This window comes from Salvelinus alpinus, chromosome 18 (genome assembly GCF_045679555.1).
Source record: "Salvelinus alpinus chromosome 18, SLU_Salpinus.1, whole genome shotgun sequence".
In the NCBI taxonomy this organism is placed as follows: domain Eukaryota; kingdom Metazoa; phylum Chordata; class Actinopteri; order Salmoniformes; family Salmonidae; genus Salvelinus; species Salvelinus alpinus.
In genome coordinates, this window is record NC_092103.1 from 2,721,114 (window position 1) to 2,735,773 (window position 14,660).

Sequence of the window (14,660 nt, forward strand, 5' to 3'; positions counted from 1 at the left end):
AGTACGCATCTGCACACAAGCAATCAGTTGTTTGCTACGCTCCCTGTTGGCAGCCCATGGGATCGAATCTCATACCAATCTACATCAGAAGCAGTGGCACAGACACTGAAATATATAAACAGTACATAGACCTAAATTGGAAAGAAATACCGTCAAAGATTTGGCATTGTGGATTTCAGAATAACATGAAATAGTTTTGCCAGGTCGGTGTCTTCTCAATAATGTTATGTGCTCGCTCACATAATAGTCTCTACAGACGGGTTCTTTCCGGTAATGTAGGCTACCGTGTGCCGTTGCCTAGTTTACGTTGCGCAAGGTCTCGGATATCCGAGACTACTCAAATAACATTCACAAGGTGCGTTGTGCGTGGATGAAGCAGGCTACGTTCTCCCTCCGATCACTTTACAACGCTTAAACCACATATTACAATATCTAGACTGTACTGCCAAGACCCCCCAATCTATTAGAGGGTTTTAATTGTGTCAAAGTTAGAGTCACCTAATGTTACGCGCATAGCCTATGTCTGCGGCTGGGTTTGAGGGATCTCGGACGCTCATAGCGCGCCACTCCGCCGCTCTATTCCGGTCTCGTAACCTCCACAGCCAATCCAGAAGTGTCGATTTGGGAAGCATTTTGGATTTGTGGCACGCACAGTGCTCTCTACTCACTTCAGAATAAAACATATTTCTCTCACTCTCCCCCTTTGCCTGCTGTGACGTGCCCACAAATTCAACGTTTCTAGCATTACATCATAGTTTAAAATAGCCAGACGCCTCATAAATAACACAATTTCTACGCACGATGACATCACCTGTCAATCAAGTGATGCAGTATAAATGCCAATATCGAACAACCTTAAAATAGGCTAGCTTATCTACAATTGTTATACCCAATATTTGAGTCATTTTACGCATGAAAGTTCATAGAAGGACATTTTCAAAAATAGACCACCTTATTCATACAGTATGTGTATAAAATCCATTCATTACAATGAGGAACTCTGTAGTAATATCACATGTGAACGAAAATCGTATCTGAATTATCATACCCAAGTATAGGCTTATGCATGCATATACTTGGGTATGATCACTCAGATACGATTTCCGTTCACAGGTGATATTACTACACATACTGTATGAATAACCTAGAATAAAATCTCTGATACTGCTATTTTCAAGGCATTACATCATTGGCGTGGATCAGTTCTGAAATGAACTCACTCTCAACTCACTTATGAGTGCATGTTGTTTTACTGTGACAACCATGCATGGTTTGATCTAAACAATTATATAATAATAGCCTACAAAGCTAAAGGTGAGTTATGACTTTCATTTGGTTTAATAACATAGCCTACTTTATTGCTTCAAGTGTGCGTTTTAATAAAATATACAGGTTTCACACTAAACTTTTAAATATGCTGTTGAGTTTCAGCTCGCATAAGACTAATAAAACCATTCCTTCATTAATTTGTGAACTGAGACAGTTGTGTAGGCTACCTGCAATCACCGTAGGAGATCGTTGACCTCCTTCTGGTTTGATCCACATCTCCAGCGTAAAATTTCCTCTCGGTATCTCCACGCCCGGCTTAAGCCGAAGTTGGTCACCCCTGCCGGTAAAATAAACAGCTTTCCCACGACCTGGAGAGTTCTCCTCCGCTTGGGAGGAGCGCCGGCGCTGGCGAGGTACACGTCGTTCCAAGCCGGGCAAGGAGCGTTTGCCCCGGGGCAGACGTGTGGCACAAGCCCCTGGAAAGGTGGCTCTCGCCTCCCTGATACGCACCAAGTCTCTTTTGGATCTCCCCTTTCTCCGGACAGTCCCGCACTCTGATCCAAAACATAAGATGAGTATCACCAGGCAAAGCAGCCAGGGAAAAGTCCAAAGTTTCATTTTCAGGAGAAGAGGTGGTACCACTTTTAAAAAGAGCAATGAATAGAAATAAATTTGATAAATATAGGCTACAATTCGTAGGTCCACAATGCTCTTCCCGAGTTTCGCTTTGTTTAGTTTTTTTCTTTACAGCCACTTGTCAAACCGTAGATTCAATCTAAATAAACCCATGAAGCATACTGTAATGTCCCCCTTTATAATGTTAAGCCACGACCCCCTTTCCTTGCCCATGTAAAAGTAAGACTCTTCTGGAGAGATTCAATGAACACAGGAATATTTGATTCATGCATTTGTTCCACGGTGTCTGTTCAATGGGTCTCATTAAACCAAAGGGATGACTAATAAGTTCTCATTCAGAGAGGGGGATGAGGTTGATGGTGCCCCCCATCACTCCTTGGATTGTATGAGTTACTCGCAGAAAGCCACAATTGTCCGCCAAAACGCTTGTCACACCGTTTTGTTGTTTCCTTATCCCACCTGCAAAACAGTATACAAAATGGCACATATTAAAATTCCAAATAAGTGAAAATAAACCGACCTGTCATTATTTTATTAAGAAAAATTCCTTGACTTGCTTTTTGGTTTTCAAAAGTTGAAATGCACAACATCATCTTGTAAAGCGAGAGAGAGCTGCAGAAGTAATAAGCATTGCGATCCTCATTGATTTGCCTGAAACAGAGAGACACATGGAGAGAGAGAGCCAGCACTGGGCGTCTGCTTTAAGAGCAATTACTCTGGAAGTCTTTTTAAGAGCGAGCAACTGATGTTTCGAATGTTCCGGGCTGTGTTTTTTTTTTCAGCCGAAGTGGGAAGTCACAGGTACTCACTGCAATTCCATTTTTCCATGGCACACTGTGATGGGACGGTGATTACGGAGTTTGGAAAGCGTATGTGTATCCCTCTAGTGGCTACAATTCAAACAATCGAACACATTTTCTACACTTTCACTGATTCTGAGGCAAAACAGAGGACTTAGACTGGTAAGTGACAAGCCATCATCTCTATACGATTTCCTATTTAAAATATATGAAACCAATGTTGGATGTCATGTCTTAACTCTTAAATGTTCAGCAGTCATCAATGAAATTGTGTAACCAACCAGGATTGGAAAGTTCTCTTTCAAGAATAGGCCAAGGGGCTGAAGTCGGATTTGATATTTGCACAACAAAGCCATTCAAAAACCTTACATCCAGAATTCCAGTTTAATATCCCACTTGTACGGTATCCTTCCATGTCTGTAGTAAAATATTGTGCATTAGGTTAACTAAAACAAAGCCGTAGAACTGACCATTTGATGTTCAGCACTTCCACCAGCAAAACGGCATTGTAATTGTAAACTAAGCACCAACCGATTGCCAACATCGTTAAGAAGTTTTTTGTTGTTGTCCAGACTGGCTGTCTTTTTTTGTCTTTGTCTTTTGTGCAATCTGGACTGGCCTTGATTTCAAAGTCCACAGAAGTAGATTTTTGGTCCTGACCGGACCAAATCTGAACCAATCATAGACATGTTTCTTTGGTGCAGTCTGGACCGGCTTTGATTTATCCCAAACATAGACATCTATGTTTCGCAAGTTTGGACAGCACAGTACAGTAGAACACAGCAGTGTACAATACATTCAAGTAAAGAAAAGTATAGTACAGTAAAGTATAGTTCAATACAGTAAAGTACAGTATAGTTAAGTGATAATGCCCGAGAGACTAAAACACCGGCAATGTTATGAATGCTTGAACCAGGTTATGAACACAAACAGTGCAATTAGTGCAACCAATGACAATAGTGAGGGGTGTGTCATAATTGCTAGGTTGATCAGGAATGAATTGAGTGAAACTGTTAAAAGCCCACAGCATATTGAATGTATTATGCCATTGTTATCATTAGCATTAGCATCAACATACATTATTGTTTCATTAAATTTCCCCTATATATTTAAATATTTCCAATTTCATCAAAAAAAAATGGTTACATGTAATCTTCTGGTTCAACCATAATGCATAATAAGCATCATCAACAGGGGACACATATTGGGTGTACTCTGATAAGCTGTAGAAAAAATACATTAATTTACAAGACCTCTTCACAGAAAGTATAATTGGTCATAAGAAGGGCCTGAGATCAAAGTCAATATTCAGACCACTAGGGGTCAATGTTTTTAAACAGGATATCCAGTAAGCCTCCCTTTGTAGTAGTAGTAGTAGGATCTCAATGTTACCTCCTCTCCTTGGTAGAGCAACATGCTCAATGCCTGTGTACTTGAGGGAGGAGATGGGATGGTTAGCTTCAACAAAGTGAGCTGCTACTGGATAGTCAATGTACTTACACCTGATTGAGCTGCGGTGTTCAGCTATGCGTTGTTTTAATTGTCTTTTCGTTTGTCCGACATAGGCTAACTCACATGAACAGGTGATGAGATCGATTACGCCCTTTGTCTTGCATGATATGATACCCCTAACAGGGATTTTTCAACCTGTATGTGGGTGTCTGAATGATGTCTTGTAGTGCTATTGCACTGTGCGCATGATCGACATTTGTAGTTCCCATTTGTAATGGGTGTCAAGAGTGTCTGAGTGGGCTCAGGGGCAGGTCAGATCTCACCAAACTATCTCCAAGAGTGTCTGAGTGGGCTCAGGGGCAGGTCAGATCTCACCAAACTATCTCCAATATTGTGACCATGCTTATAGACCACCAGTGGGGGCTCCTTGAAGAGGTGTCTGATTGCAGAATATGCCAGTGCTTTTTCAGGATTGCTTTCATTTTCTCCGAACACCTGGTGTACTTAGAGCAAAACACTGTTGCGTTATTCTTCTTTGGTTTAGTTTTTAGCAATTAATTTCTTGGTCTTTGAGATATTTTCATCATTGCAGCATTAAGAGTTTTGTCCCTGCAGCCTCTCATTTTGAATTTATCTGTAATTTTCTTAGATCAAGTTTATAAATTGACTGGCTGGGCTGATTAGACAGTGGATTGCGCAGTCAGATGGAACAGATTAAATAGGCATTTCAACGGCATAGAGTTAGCCGGTGGTAACTTGTGGAATAGACACCGGCTGGAATGTGGATTTAACCAATCAGCATTCAGGATTAGACCCACACATTGTATAATACAGTATAATGTACTGTATTGTACCCTACTTTACAAACTAAACTGTACTGTACTCTACCCTTCTGAATTAAACTCTACTGTACTGCATTAAAATGTACTGTACTCTACTGAATTAAACTACTGTACCATACTCTGCTGTACCGTACTGAATAAAACTCTGTCCTGTACCATACTGAATAAAACTCTACTGTCCTGTACCATACTCTACTGTACTGAGCCATACGGTACTGTTCTGTTCAAACTTGTGAAACATAGCCTAGACATCTATGATTTGTTCAGATTTGGTCTGGTCCGACCAAATGTGTACTTGTTTGGGTGCCGAGCTCATTAAAATAATACTCAGCATACTTTGCAAGTGTTTGTTTTTACATACAAATGTTGGTCATTCAGCAGACCCTCTTATCCAGACTGACTTATAGTCAGTGCATTCAACTAAGGTAGATCAACAACATAAGTCATAGCAATATAATTTTTTTCTGTAACCGTTACTGAGAATGTTATTGTAGTTGAAGTGGTCTGTTGGTTTATTCTGTTGGTTGGACAACTTTGAATATTATTGCTGCAAGTTTTAATGTTTTTTAAATGTCTTTGCAACGTAATTTTGCTTACTGGGTAGTTGGAAATATATTTTCCCACCACCTAAGTTGACAAATGTGATGTTTTATGGCACCCTTTCATTGCTCTCCCCAGAGACAGTCAGGAATGTCAATGTTTCCCTTTTGTCACCCTGTGGGTTGTTTGGTGTAAATGTATGCTTGGACAGCTGGAAATTGCCACCTACCATAAAGAGGGAACAAACATTAAATATTTGCCTCACTCTTCATACAGTGTTGTGACATTGTCATGGCAAGGTGGCCACATATTTCCCTTTGTGCCTTAGGAAGGGGACATGACATATGGTGAGAGAGGGCAACCCTGGAAGGTTTCAAGTAGACCACTAAGTGTTAAGTAAAAACGTCTTAGCCAAAGACGACGGATAATGTGTCTACCTCTCCAACCCCGATACACTAGATATATACACCCTTTCTTCTGGCTCTCTAGTGACCTCATAAACAGTCTTGTTCTGTGTCGGTCTGGGTCTTGGCCTGCAAGACCTACTGTACTCTAGCTCAGATTGGCACTTACATTGATTGCAGTGCAATTCTATCAACGACGCCAGCAGTTGGTGTAGAGACGTGCGAGTACGGTTTCATCTTTTGTCTGGGTCAGGAGATTCTAAACTGAGTGACCTCAAGCCCTGTACTCAACTCTCCTTAGTGGGGTATGTTGATAAAAACTATTTACATTCAGCATCACTACATCAAGGGAAAAATAGTTTTCTTTCTAACAAAGATATCTGCATATATTTCAGGATGTTGCGTAGCCCTGGAAATAAATCATTGTGTAAACATAAGTTTTAAAAACTTGTCCTAAAAAACAAGTTGTCTCTTGGTACAATTTACCCCGGGTATGGGACTGGGTAAATTGACCCACCCTGGGGTAAGTGGGTGATGGTAGGTCAAAGTTTAATTCATGGAATGGGGGTTTGATATATTGTACAGAACCCACTGTAATTACTGGGACAGTGAAGCATTTTCTCTTATTTTGGCTCTATACTTCAAAACGTTGGATTATGAGCCATGAATACATCAAGCTTGTGACTCTACAAATTTGATAGATGCATTTGCTGTCTGATTTGGTTGTGTTTGATTATTTTGTTCCCAATATAAATTATTGGTAAATAATATATGTCATTTGAGTCACTTTTATAGTAAATAAGAATAAAATGTTTTTAAACACTTCTACATGAATGTGGATGCTACCACGGCTACGGCTAATCCTGAATGAGTTGTGAATAATGAGTGAGAAAGCTAGACGCACAAATATCATACACACCCCCACCGCCAAAACATTTTATTTTCTGAAACACAGCAAATATAATCAACAAATTTGTAGGGTCACAATCTTGATGTAGTCATTGCGTGCTATGAATATGGGACCAAATACTTAACTTTTTACTACTTTAATACACAAGTGAATTTGGCCAAATACTTTTAATCCCCTAAAATGGGGGGGACTATGTACAAATACGGTTCACCTGAAATAGATGAGAATACCCTCAAATGAAAGTGACAAGTCTGTACTTAAACAATGACTTTGAGGTTAAATAAACATTTTGAAGTATAGAGCCCCCCCCCCCCCCCCAAAAAAAAATAAGTTGCTTTACTTTCCCAATAATACAGAGGGCACTGTATATCTTAAAAGTATGTGTACATTCAGATATACTGTTGGAGTCTGAAGTTAACATACACCTTAGCCAAATACATTTAAACTCAGTTTTTCATAATTCCTGACATTTAATCCTAGTAAAAATTCCCTGTCTTAGGTCAGTTAGGATCACCACTTTATTTTAAGAATGTGAAATGTCAGAACAATAGCAGAGAGAATGATATATTTCAGCTTTCATTTCTTTCATCACATTCCCAGTGGGTCAGAAGTTTACATACACTCAATTAGTATTTGGTAGGATTGCCTTTAAATTGTTTAACTTGGGTCAAATGTTTTGGGTAGCCTTCCACATGCTTCCCACAATAACTTGGGTGAATTTTGTCCCATTCCTCCTGACAGAGCTGGTGTAACTGAGTCAGGTTTGTAGGCCTCCCTGCTCGAACATGCTTTTTCAATTCTGCCCACAAATGTTCTATAGGCTTGAGGTCAGGTGCCTGTAATTTTCATCATAGGTACACTTCAACTATGACAGACAAAATGAGAGAAAAAAATCCAGAAAATCACATTGTAGGATTTTTAATGAATTTATTTGCAAATTATGGTGGAAAATAAGTATTTGGTCACCTACAAACAAGAAAGATTTCTGGCTCTCACAGACCTGTAACTTCTTCTTTAAGAGGCTCCTCTGTCCTCCACTCGTTACCTGTATTAATGGCACCTGTTTGAACTTGTTATCAGTATAAAAGACACCTGTCCACAACCTCAAACAGTCACACTCCAAACTCCACTATGGCCAAGACCAAAGAGCTGTCAAAGGACACCAGAAACAAAATTGTAGACCTGCACCAGGCTGGGAAGACTGAATCTGCAATAGGTAAGCAGCTTGGTTTGAAGAAATCAACTGTGGGAGCAATTATTAGGAAATGGAAGACATACCACTGATAATCTCCCTCGATCTGGGGCTCCACGCAAGATCTCACACCGTGGGGTCAAAATGATCAGAAGAACGGTGAGCAAAAATCCCAGAACCACACGGGGGGACCTAGTGAATGACCTGCAGAGAGCTGGGACCAAAGTAACAAAGCCTACCATCAGTAACACACTACACCGCCAGGGACTCAAATCCTGCAGTGCCAGACGTGTCCCCCTGCTTAAGCCAGTACATGTCCAGGCCCGTCTGAAGTTTGCTAGAGAGCATTTGGATGATCCAGAAGAAGATTGGGAGAATGACATATGGTCAGATGAAACCAAAATAGAACTTTTTGGTAAAAATTCAACTCGTCGTGTTTGGAGGACAAAGAATGCTGAGTTGCATCCAAAGAACACCATACCTACTGTGAAGCATGGGGGTGGAAACATCATGCTTTGGGGCTGTTTTTCTGCCATGGGACCAGGTCGACTGATCCGTGTAAAGGAAAGAATGAATGGGGCCATGTATCGTGAGATTTTGAGTGAAAACCTCCTTCCATCAGCAAGGGCATTGAAGATGAAACGTGGCTGGGTCTTTCAGCATGACAATGATCCCAAACACACCGCCCGGGCAACGAAGGAGTGGCTTCGTAAGAAGCATTTCAAGATCCTGGAGTGGCCTAGCCAGTCTCCAGATCTCAACCCCATAGAAAATCTTTGGAGGGAGTTGAAAGTCCGTGTTGCCCAGCAACAGCCCCAAAACATCACTGCTCTAGCGGAGATCTGCATGGAGGAATGGGCCAAAATACCAGCAACAGTGTGTGAAAACCTTGTGAAGACTTACAGAAAACATTTGACCTCTGTCATTGCCAACAAAGGGTATATAACAAAGTATTGAGATAAATAAGTATTTGGTCAATAACAAAAGTTTTCCACCATAATTTGCAAATAAATTCATAAAAAATCCTACAATGTGATTTTCTGGATTTCTTTTTCTCATTTTGTCTGTCATCGTTGAAGTGTACCTATGATGAAAATTACAGGCCTCTCTCATCTTTTTAAGTGGGAGAACTTGCACAATTGGTGGCTGACTAAATACTTATTTGCCCCACTGTACACACTTTTGTACCCGTTTCCTCCATTATCTTCACAAGGTCCTTTGCTGTTGTTCTGGGATTGATTTGCACTTTTTGCACCGAAGTACGTTCATCTCTAGGAGACAGAACGCGTCTCCTTCCTGAACGGTATGAGGGCTGCGTGGTCCCATGGTGTTTTTACTTGCATACTATTGTTTGTACAGATGAACGTGGTACCTTCAGGCGTTTGGAAATTGCTCCCAAGGATGAACCAGACTTGTGGAGGTCTACAAAAAAAAAAGACTGATTTCTTTTGATTTTCCATGATGTCAAGCAAGGAGGCACTGAGTTTGAAGGTAGGCCTTGAAATACATCCAGAGGTACACCTCCAATTGACTCAAATGATGTCAATTAGCCTAACAGAAGCTGCTAAAGCCATGACATTTTCTGGAATTTTCCAAGCTATTTAAAAGCACAGTCAACTTAGTGTATGTTAACTTCTGACCCACTGGAATTGTAACACCGTGAATTATAAGTGAAATAATCTGTCTGTAAACAATTATTGGAAAAATGACTTGTGTCATGCACAAAGTAGATGTCCTAACCGACTTGCCAAAACTATAGTTTGTTAACAAGAAAATTCTGGAGTGGTTGAAAAACAAGTTTTAATGACTCCAACCTAAGTGTATGTAAACTTCCGACTTCAACTGTAGATCTCTTTGTTCAATATCACTTACACTGCCATTTCTTGACCATTTGTCTGGGACAAGGATGTTGTTTCAATTGATTGTGCCAAATCATAGGCAAGTACATGGGTTATTTTTGGTCAATGTACCTTTTCCGTGTCATTCAGTCTATTTTTTTCATCCCTTGTTACTGCTCAAATCAACTTCTTCCCTTCTCTCACTTCCTTGGCTGCTCTCTCAAGAACCTCGATGGCTAAACCCCTGCTTGTTTTATGTTTTTATACACAGGGCATGATGTCTGCTCTTTAACACTACCTTGAGTTCATATGCATGACACGTGGTAAAAAATACTATGCATATTTTCATACAATTTTGGGTGTTTTATTTAACTTTTGTACACCTGTGGTGTTTCTGGTCAAAAATGACCGGTCATTAGAAATAAATGGGTGAGACTACAATTACTGTATACAATTGAGTTCAGGCACATGCCCATTCATCAGATGGACACACTTCCCCTCCCAGACCCCCACATGCATGTGTGTTTGAGCACACACACACACCTCACTCCCCTTCTTGGCTTCCATGGCAACCCCCACAGGAACCTTTCCCCAATAGAATCTTCCCCCATGGGAACCACACCTGTTGGCACTCACAAACAATCGCAACATTGTTTCAATAATATATAATCTTTTTAGCAGCTCTGGGATATAAAGCTTTTTGGAGGCCATGCTCACAATTCATTCTGTGGCAGCACAATGACCAAACGATATACTGTATGTGAGGCTCTTGATCATATCTTTGATCATGACACTGGTGAGGAGAGAGTCTTTGTTAAACTTTGACACAAAGTAGTCTGTGATAAACAGCACAACATGTTTCATCTGAGTATTTGTGATCGTCAAAATAATCCATACATTACTCTTTTTTTGTTAAACTCAAAAACAAGTTGTATGAGCTCAGGCCAATGAGGCCTACAGGCCATAAATAGCAAATGTAATGTTCACAAGAACTTAAGTTGATAAAAAGATCAAACACAACATTAGGTGATATGTATTATTATGGATTTATAATCAGCTACAATGGGCGGTTGTTTTTGGACCGGGAATACAGTATATGAAACGAACACAACAGGAGGGTTACAGCGATCTACTTTGGTTTAGACACAAGCATCATGAAGACCATAACACAAATTAATTAGACTGTGAAAATGTTTTGTTTTTTTAACTAACTTGCTTACCAATTTTTCAGTGTTGTTTCTTCCTTCACAGACTCCATGAAATGGCCTTTTCCAAAATATTTGGTCACATGATAAATTGTGTGTTTCCTAGAAACAAGGGGTGGCTCAACTAACCCTTTGGCTCAATTTACCCCACACTATATATCAACTGGGGAGAACCGGGGCAGTGTGCTTGAAGGTATGACGTTTCCTCTCAATATCACTATAACTTGCCACCAAAAAACAAGCATGCTTCTAGTGCAGTATCAACCACATTAAAATCAGACAATTGCCTGGCAATTATACAGGGATGATAGCATCCCATCTCAACCCATGACCTGTGATGCTGTCAGTCATTGTTCCGCACGTGCCATTTAGTAACTGAAACTAGCAACCCTGGCCTGCAATAGCCCTCTTACATGGATAGTAGCTTAGGTCAACGGTGGGTCAGGGTTGGAAATAAAAAATAACAATGCTGCCGTTCCGGATATTGCCACTATGGAAAAATAGGAGATGCTTTCATGTATCCAGCACATTGTGTCAGAGCAAAGAGCATCATGCAATTTAATGCAATGGTGCAACGCTGGTTTTATATTGCATAATCATTTGTGTCTGGAAAAAGCATATTGGGAGATCTGATACGGTTAACTGATGCAGTTAAGATTACCATTACCATTCAATTTCCAATGCATGCAAAGGCATTTGGGTTGTTATGGCCAGATTACATCTTAATTCTTGCATGGAGCCAAACAATCTGGGAGGGGAGTGACAGCTTTGAGACAGCATGGGCAGAGGCATGCACGTGTGTGTGTGTGTGTGTGTGTGTGTGTGTGTGTGTATACACCGCCTAAAGTATATCCCCACCATCCCCATCTACCACTGTTGCTGGGAGAATAATACTTGTAATCCAAGGGACTGAATGGTCAACTGACTGAAGTCAAACAGGAAAAAGTCACTGTCCACCATAATCCATTAATGCACTGGGCTTAATCTGCCACTGTGGTAAAGTGCAAACCTAAATGCTCTCTATTTTTCAGGATGATGCAGAGGAGGAAAAATATATACATTACACAGACACCGCTAGGGAAAGAAGTGGTGAAAATGTCATTCCATGACATACAGTTCAGTTGGGTAATATTACACCACCTGTAAAAATTGTAATTAACGATGAACTGAGAATGTCCTAAACCTGCAGCCACAATTGATACGTACTGGGACCTTGTAAGAACCTGAATCCTTCTAAAAAATTATAATGCTGTAGAACACCCATTAAAGCCTTTAAGAATATAATCCCATGCCACCTAAAAAATCATACCAGGGCTAACGGCCATACATGTTTCTATGAAAACCATTACGCATGGAGAATTGCCATAAAACATTTGGTTATTTCTGTGAAGGAGAAAAATTGGAATTCCGTGCCATGTACTATACTATGTATTACATATTAACTAAGAATACATTAAAGAACCATTTCACATGACAAAAATACAACCATAAGTCATATCTAATCTTTTCTAATGCTTACGACAGCTGTCAGTCAGTTCAGCAGCCAGTTCAGCAGGACATTTCATCTTACTAGCTTCAAAAAGTATTCATACCCTTGACTTATTCCACATTTTGTTGTATTACAGCCTCAATTTAAAATTGATAAAAAAAAATGTTCAAACCCATCTACACTCAATACACATAATGACAAAGTGAAAACATGCATTTAGAAATTAGCAAATTTATTTAAAATGAAATACAGAAATATCAAATTTACATAAAGTATTCACACCCCTGAGTCAATACATGTTAGAATCACCTTTGGCAGCAATTACAGCTTTGAGTCTTTCTGGGTAAATCTAAGAGCTTTGCACACCTATATTGTATAATATTTGCACATTATTCTTAAATAAAATCTTCAAGCTCTGTCAAGTTGGTTGTTGATCATTGCTAGACAGCCATTTCCAAGTCTTGCCATAGATGTTCAAGGAGATTTAAGTAAAAACAAGGCCACTCAGGAACATTCAATGTCGTCTTGGTATGCAACTTCAGTGTATATTTGGCCTTGTGTTTTAGGTTATTGTCCTGCTGAAAGGTGATTTTGTCATCCAGTGTGTTGGAAGCAGGCTGAACCAGGTTTTCCTCTAGGATTTTGCCTGTGCTTAGCTCTATTCCGTTTCTTTTAATCCTAAAAAAAAAACGTCCTAGTCCTTGCCGATGACAAGCATACCCATAACATGATGCACAACTAGCTCTCACAGTCTCACGTTCATCCATCTTTCTCAAACGTAACATTTTGAAGTTGTTCCAGATGTCAAATTTGGCATTAACTCCTCATTAAGGTTAAGTTTAGGTTAACGTCGAAATATTAAGGTTAGGCATTAACTCTGAATGGTTAAGGTAAGGGTTAAGATTGGGATAGGCTTAAAACAAAACTCTCTAAAACAACTTTCTATTCCTGGATTCGAACATGCAAACCTTTGGCTTATGCCTATCCACCATCCCTGTCCCCAACGTCCTACAAAAAACAAAACCTACATGAAGATATCGCTCACTGTTGCCCCTAGTGGCCCGTTTCCACGTCATCTCCCGACATGGATGGAGTCGAATACTGACTTGTATCACGGGTGACCTGGCTGTGATGCAGCCACCATGCTTAAAAATACAAAGAGTGGTACTCAGTGAGGTGTTGGATTTAAGCCAAACATAAAACTTTGTTTTCGGGACATAAATATTTCATTTATTCTTTCAATTTTACTTTAGTGCCTTATTGCAAACAGGATCCATGTTTTTGAATCTCTTTCTGTACAGGCTCCCTTTTTTCCCACGGTCATTTAGGTTAGTATTGTGGAGTAACTACATTGCTGATCCATCCTCAGTTGCTTTCTCCTGTCACACACATTAAACTCTAACTGTTTTAAAGTAAAAAAATTTGTAAGCATATATTCAATTGCACACGACAAGCTTCCATACCCCCAGTCACAAGGGGAGTTTTGGCTGATTTAAAATGAAATTGTCAACCTTGTTACAGTCAACCCTGAAACTTTAAATCACCTTTTAGTTATTTTTTATGAATTTAACCTCTGGAAATCAGAAAACATGTTTAATGAAGTTGAACACGTGCTCTTTATGACAAAGTTAAAATTAGGTGAAAATGAACAAAATTACACAAAAGGCACTAAACAAAACACAAAAGGCACTACTTGTGGAATGACCTCCTTGCAATACAAGTGTTCAGGAAAAGCAATTTTTCAGTGCTGTAATTGTGCCTGGTGCGTCAGTTTTAATGCCTAAGGGTGGGTATGGGTACTTCCCATTCTAAATCAACTAATATGGTAGCTTAATGACTAAATATTTGTTACCATTATGACAACATTGTGCCACCAGTAGGAGTAATACCACCAATTAGACATTTTTGTTAAAATTAGGAATTTCTGAAATGGAGGCCACAAATGCTCAAATCTATTCTTCATTATTTTTATTTTTTTTACTAATGGTATGATTAATGATTGCACACAATGTTATTTCCCTTCATTCAAATTTCCACCGGTCTAATGTCCATTGCTCATGTATCTTGGCCCAGTCTCTTCTTC

General features: G+C 39.7%; 1 protein-coding gene across 1 annotated transcript in view; it reads right to left on the reverse strand.

Moving 5' to 3' along the window:
• LOC139544610 (pappalysin-1-like) overlaps window positions 1-2,741 on the reverse strand; it is a 96,355-nt gene extending 93,614 nt beyond the window's left edge. Inside the window, exon 1 of the mRNA XM_071351938.1 lies at window positions 1,497-2,741. Within this exon, the coding sequence (XP_071208039.1) occupies window positions 1,497-1,887 (391 nt within the window). The 5' untranslated portion in view covers window positions 1,888-2,741. The remainder of the gene's footprint in view (window positions 1-1,496) is intronic.
• Between the last annotated feature and the right edge of the window lie 11,919 nt (window positions 2,742-14,660).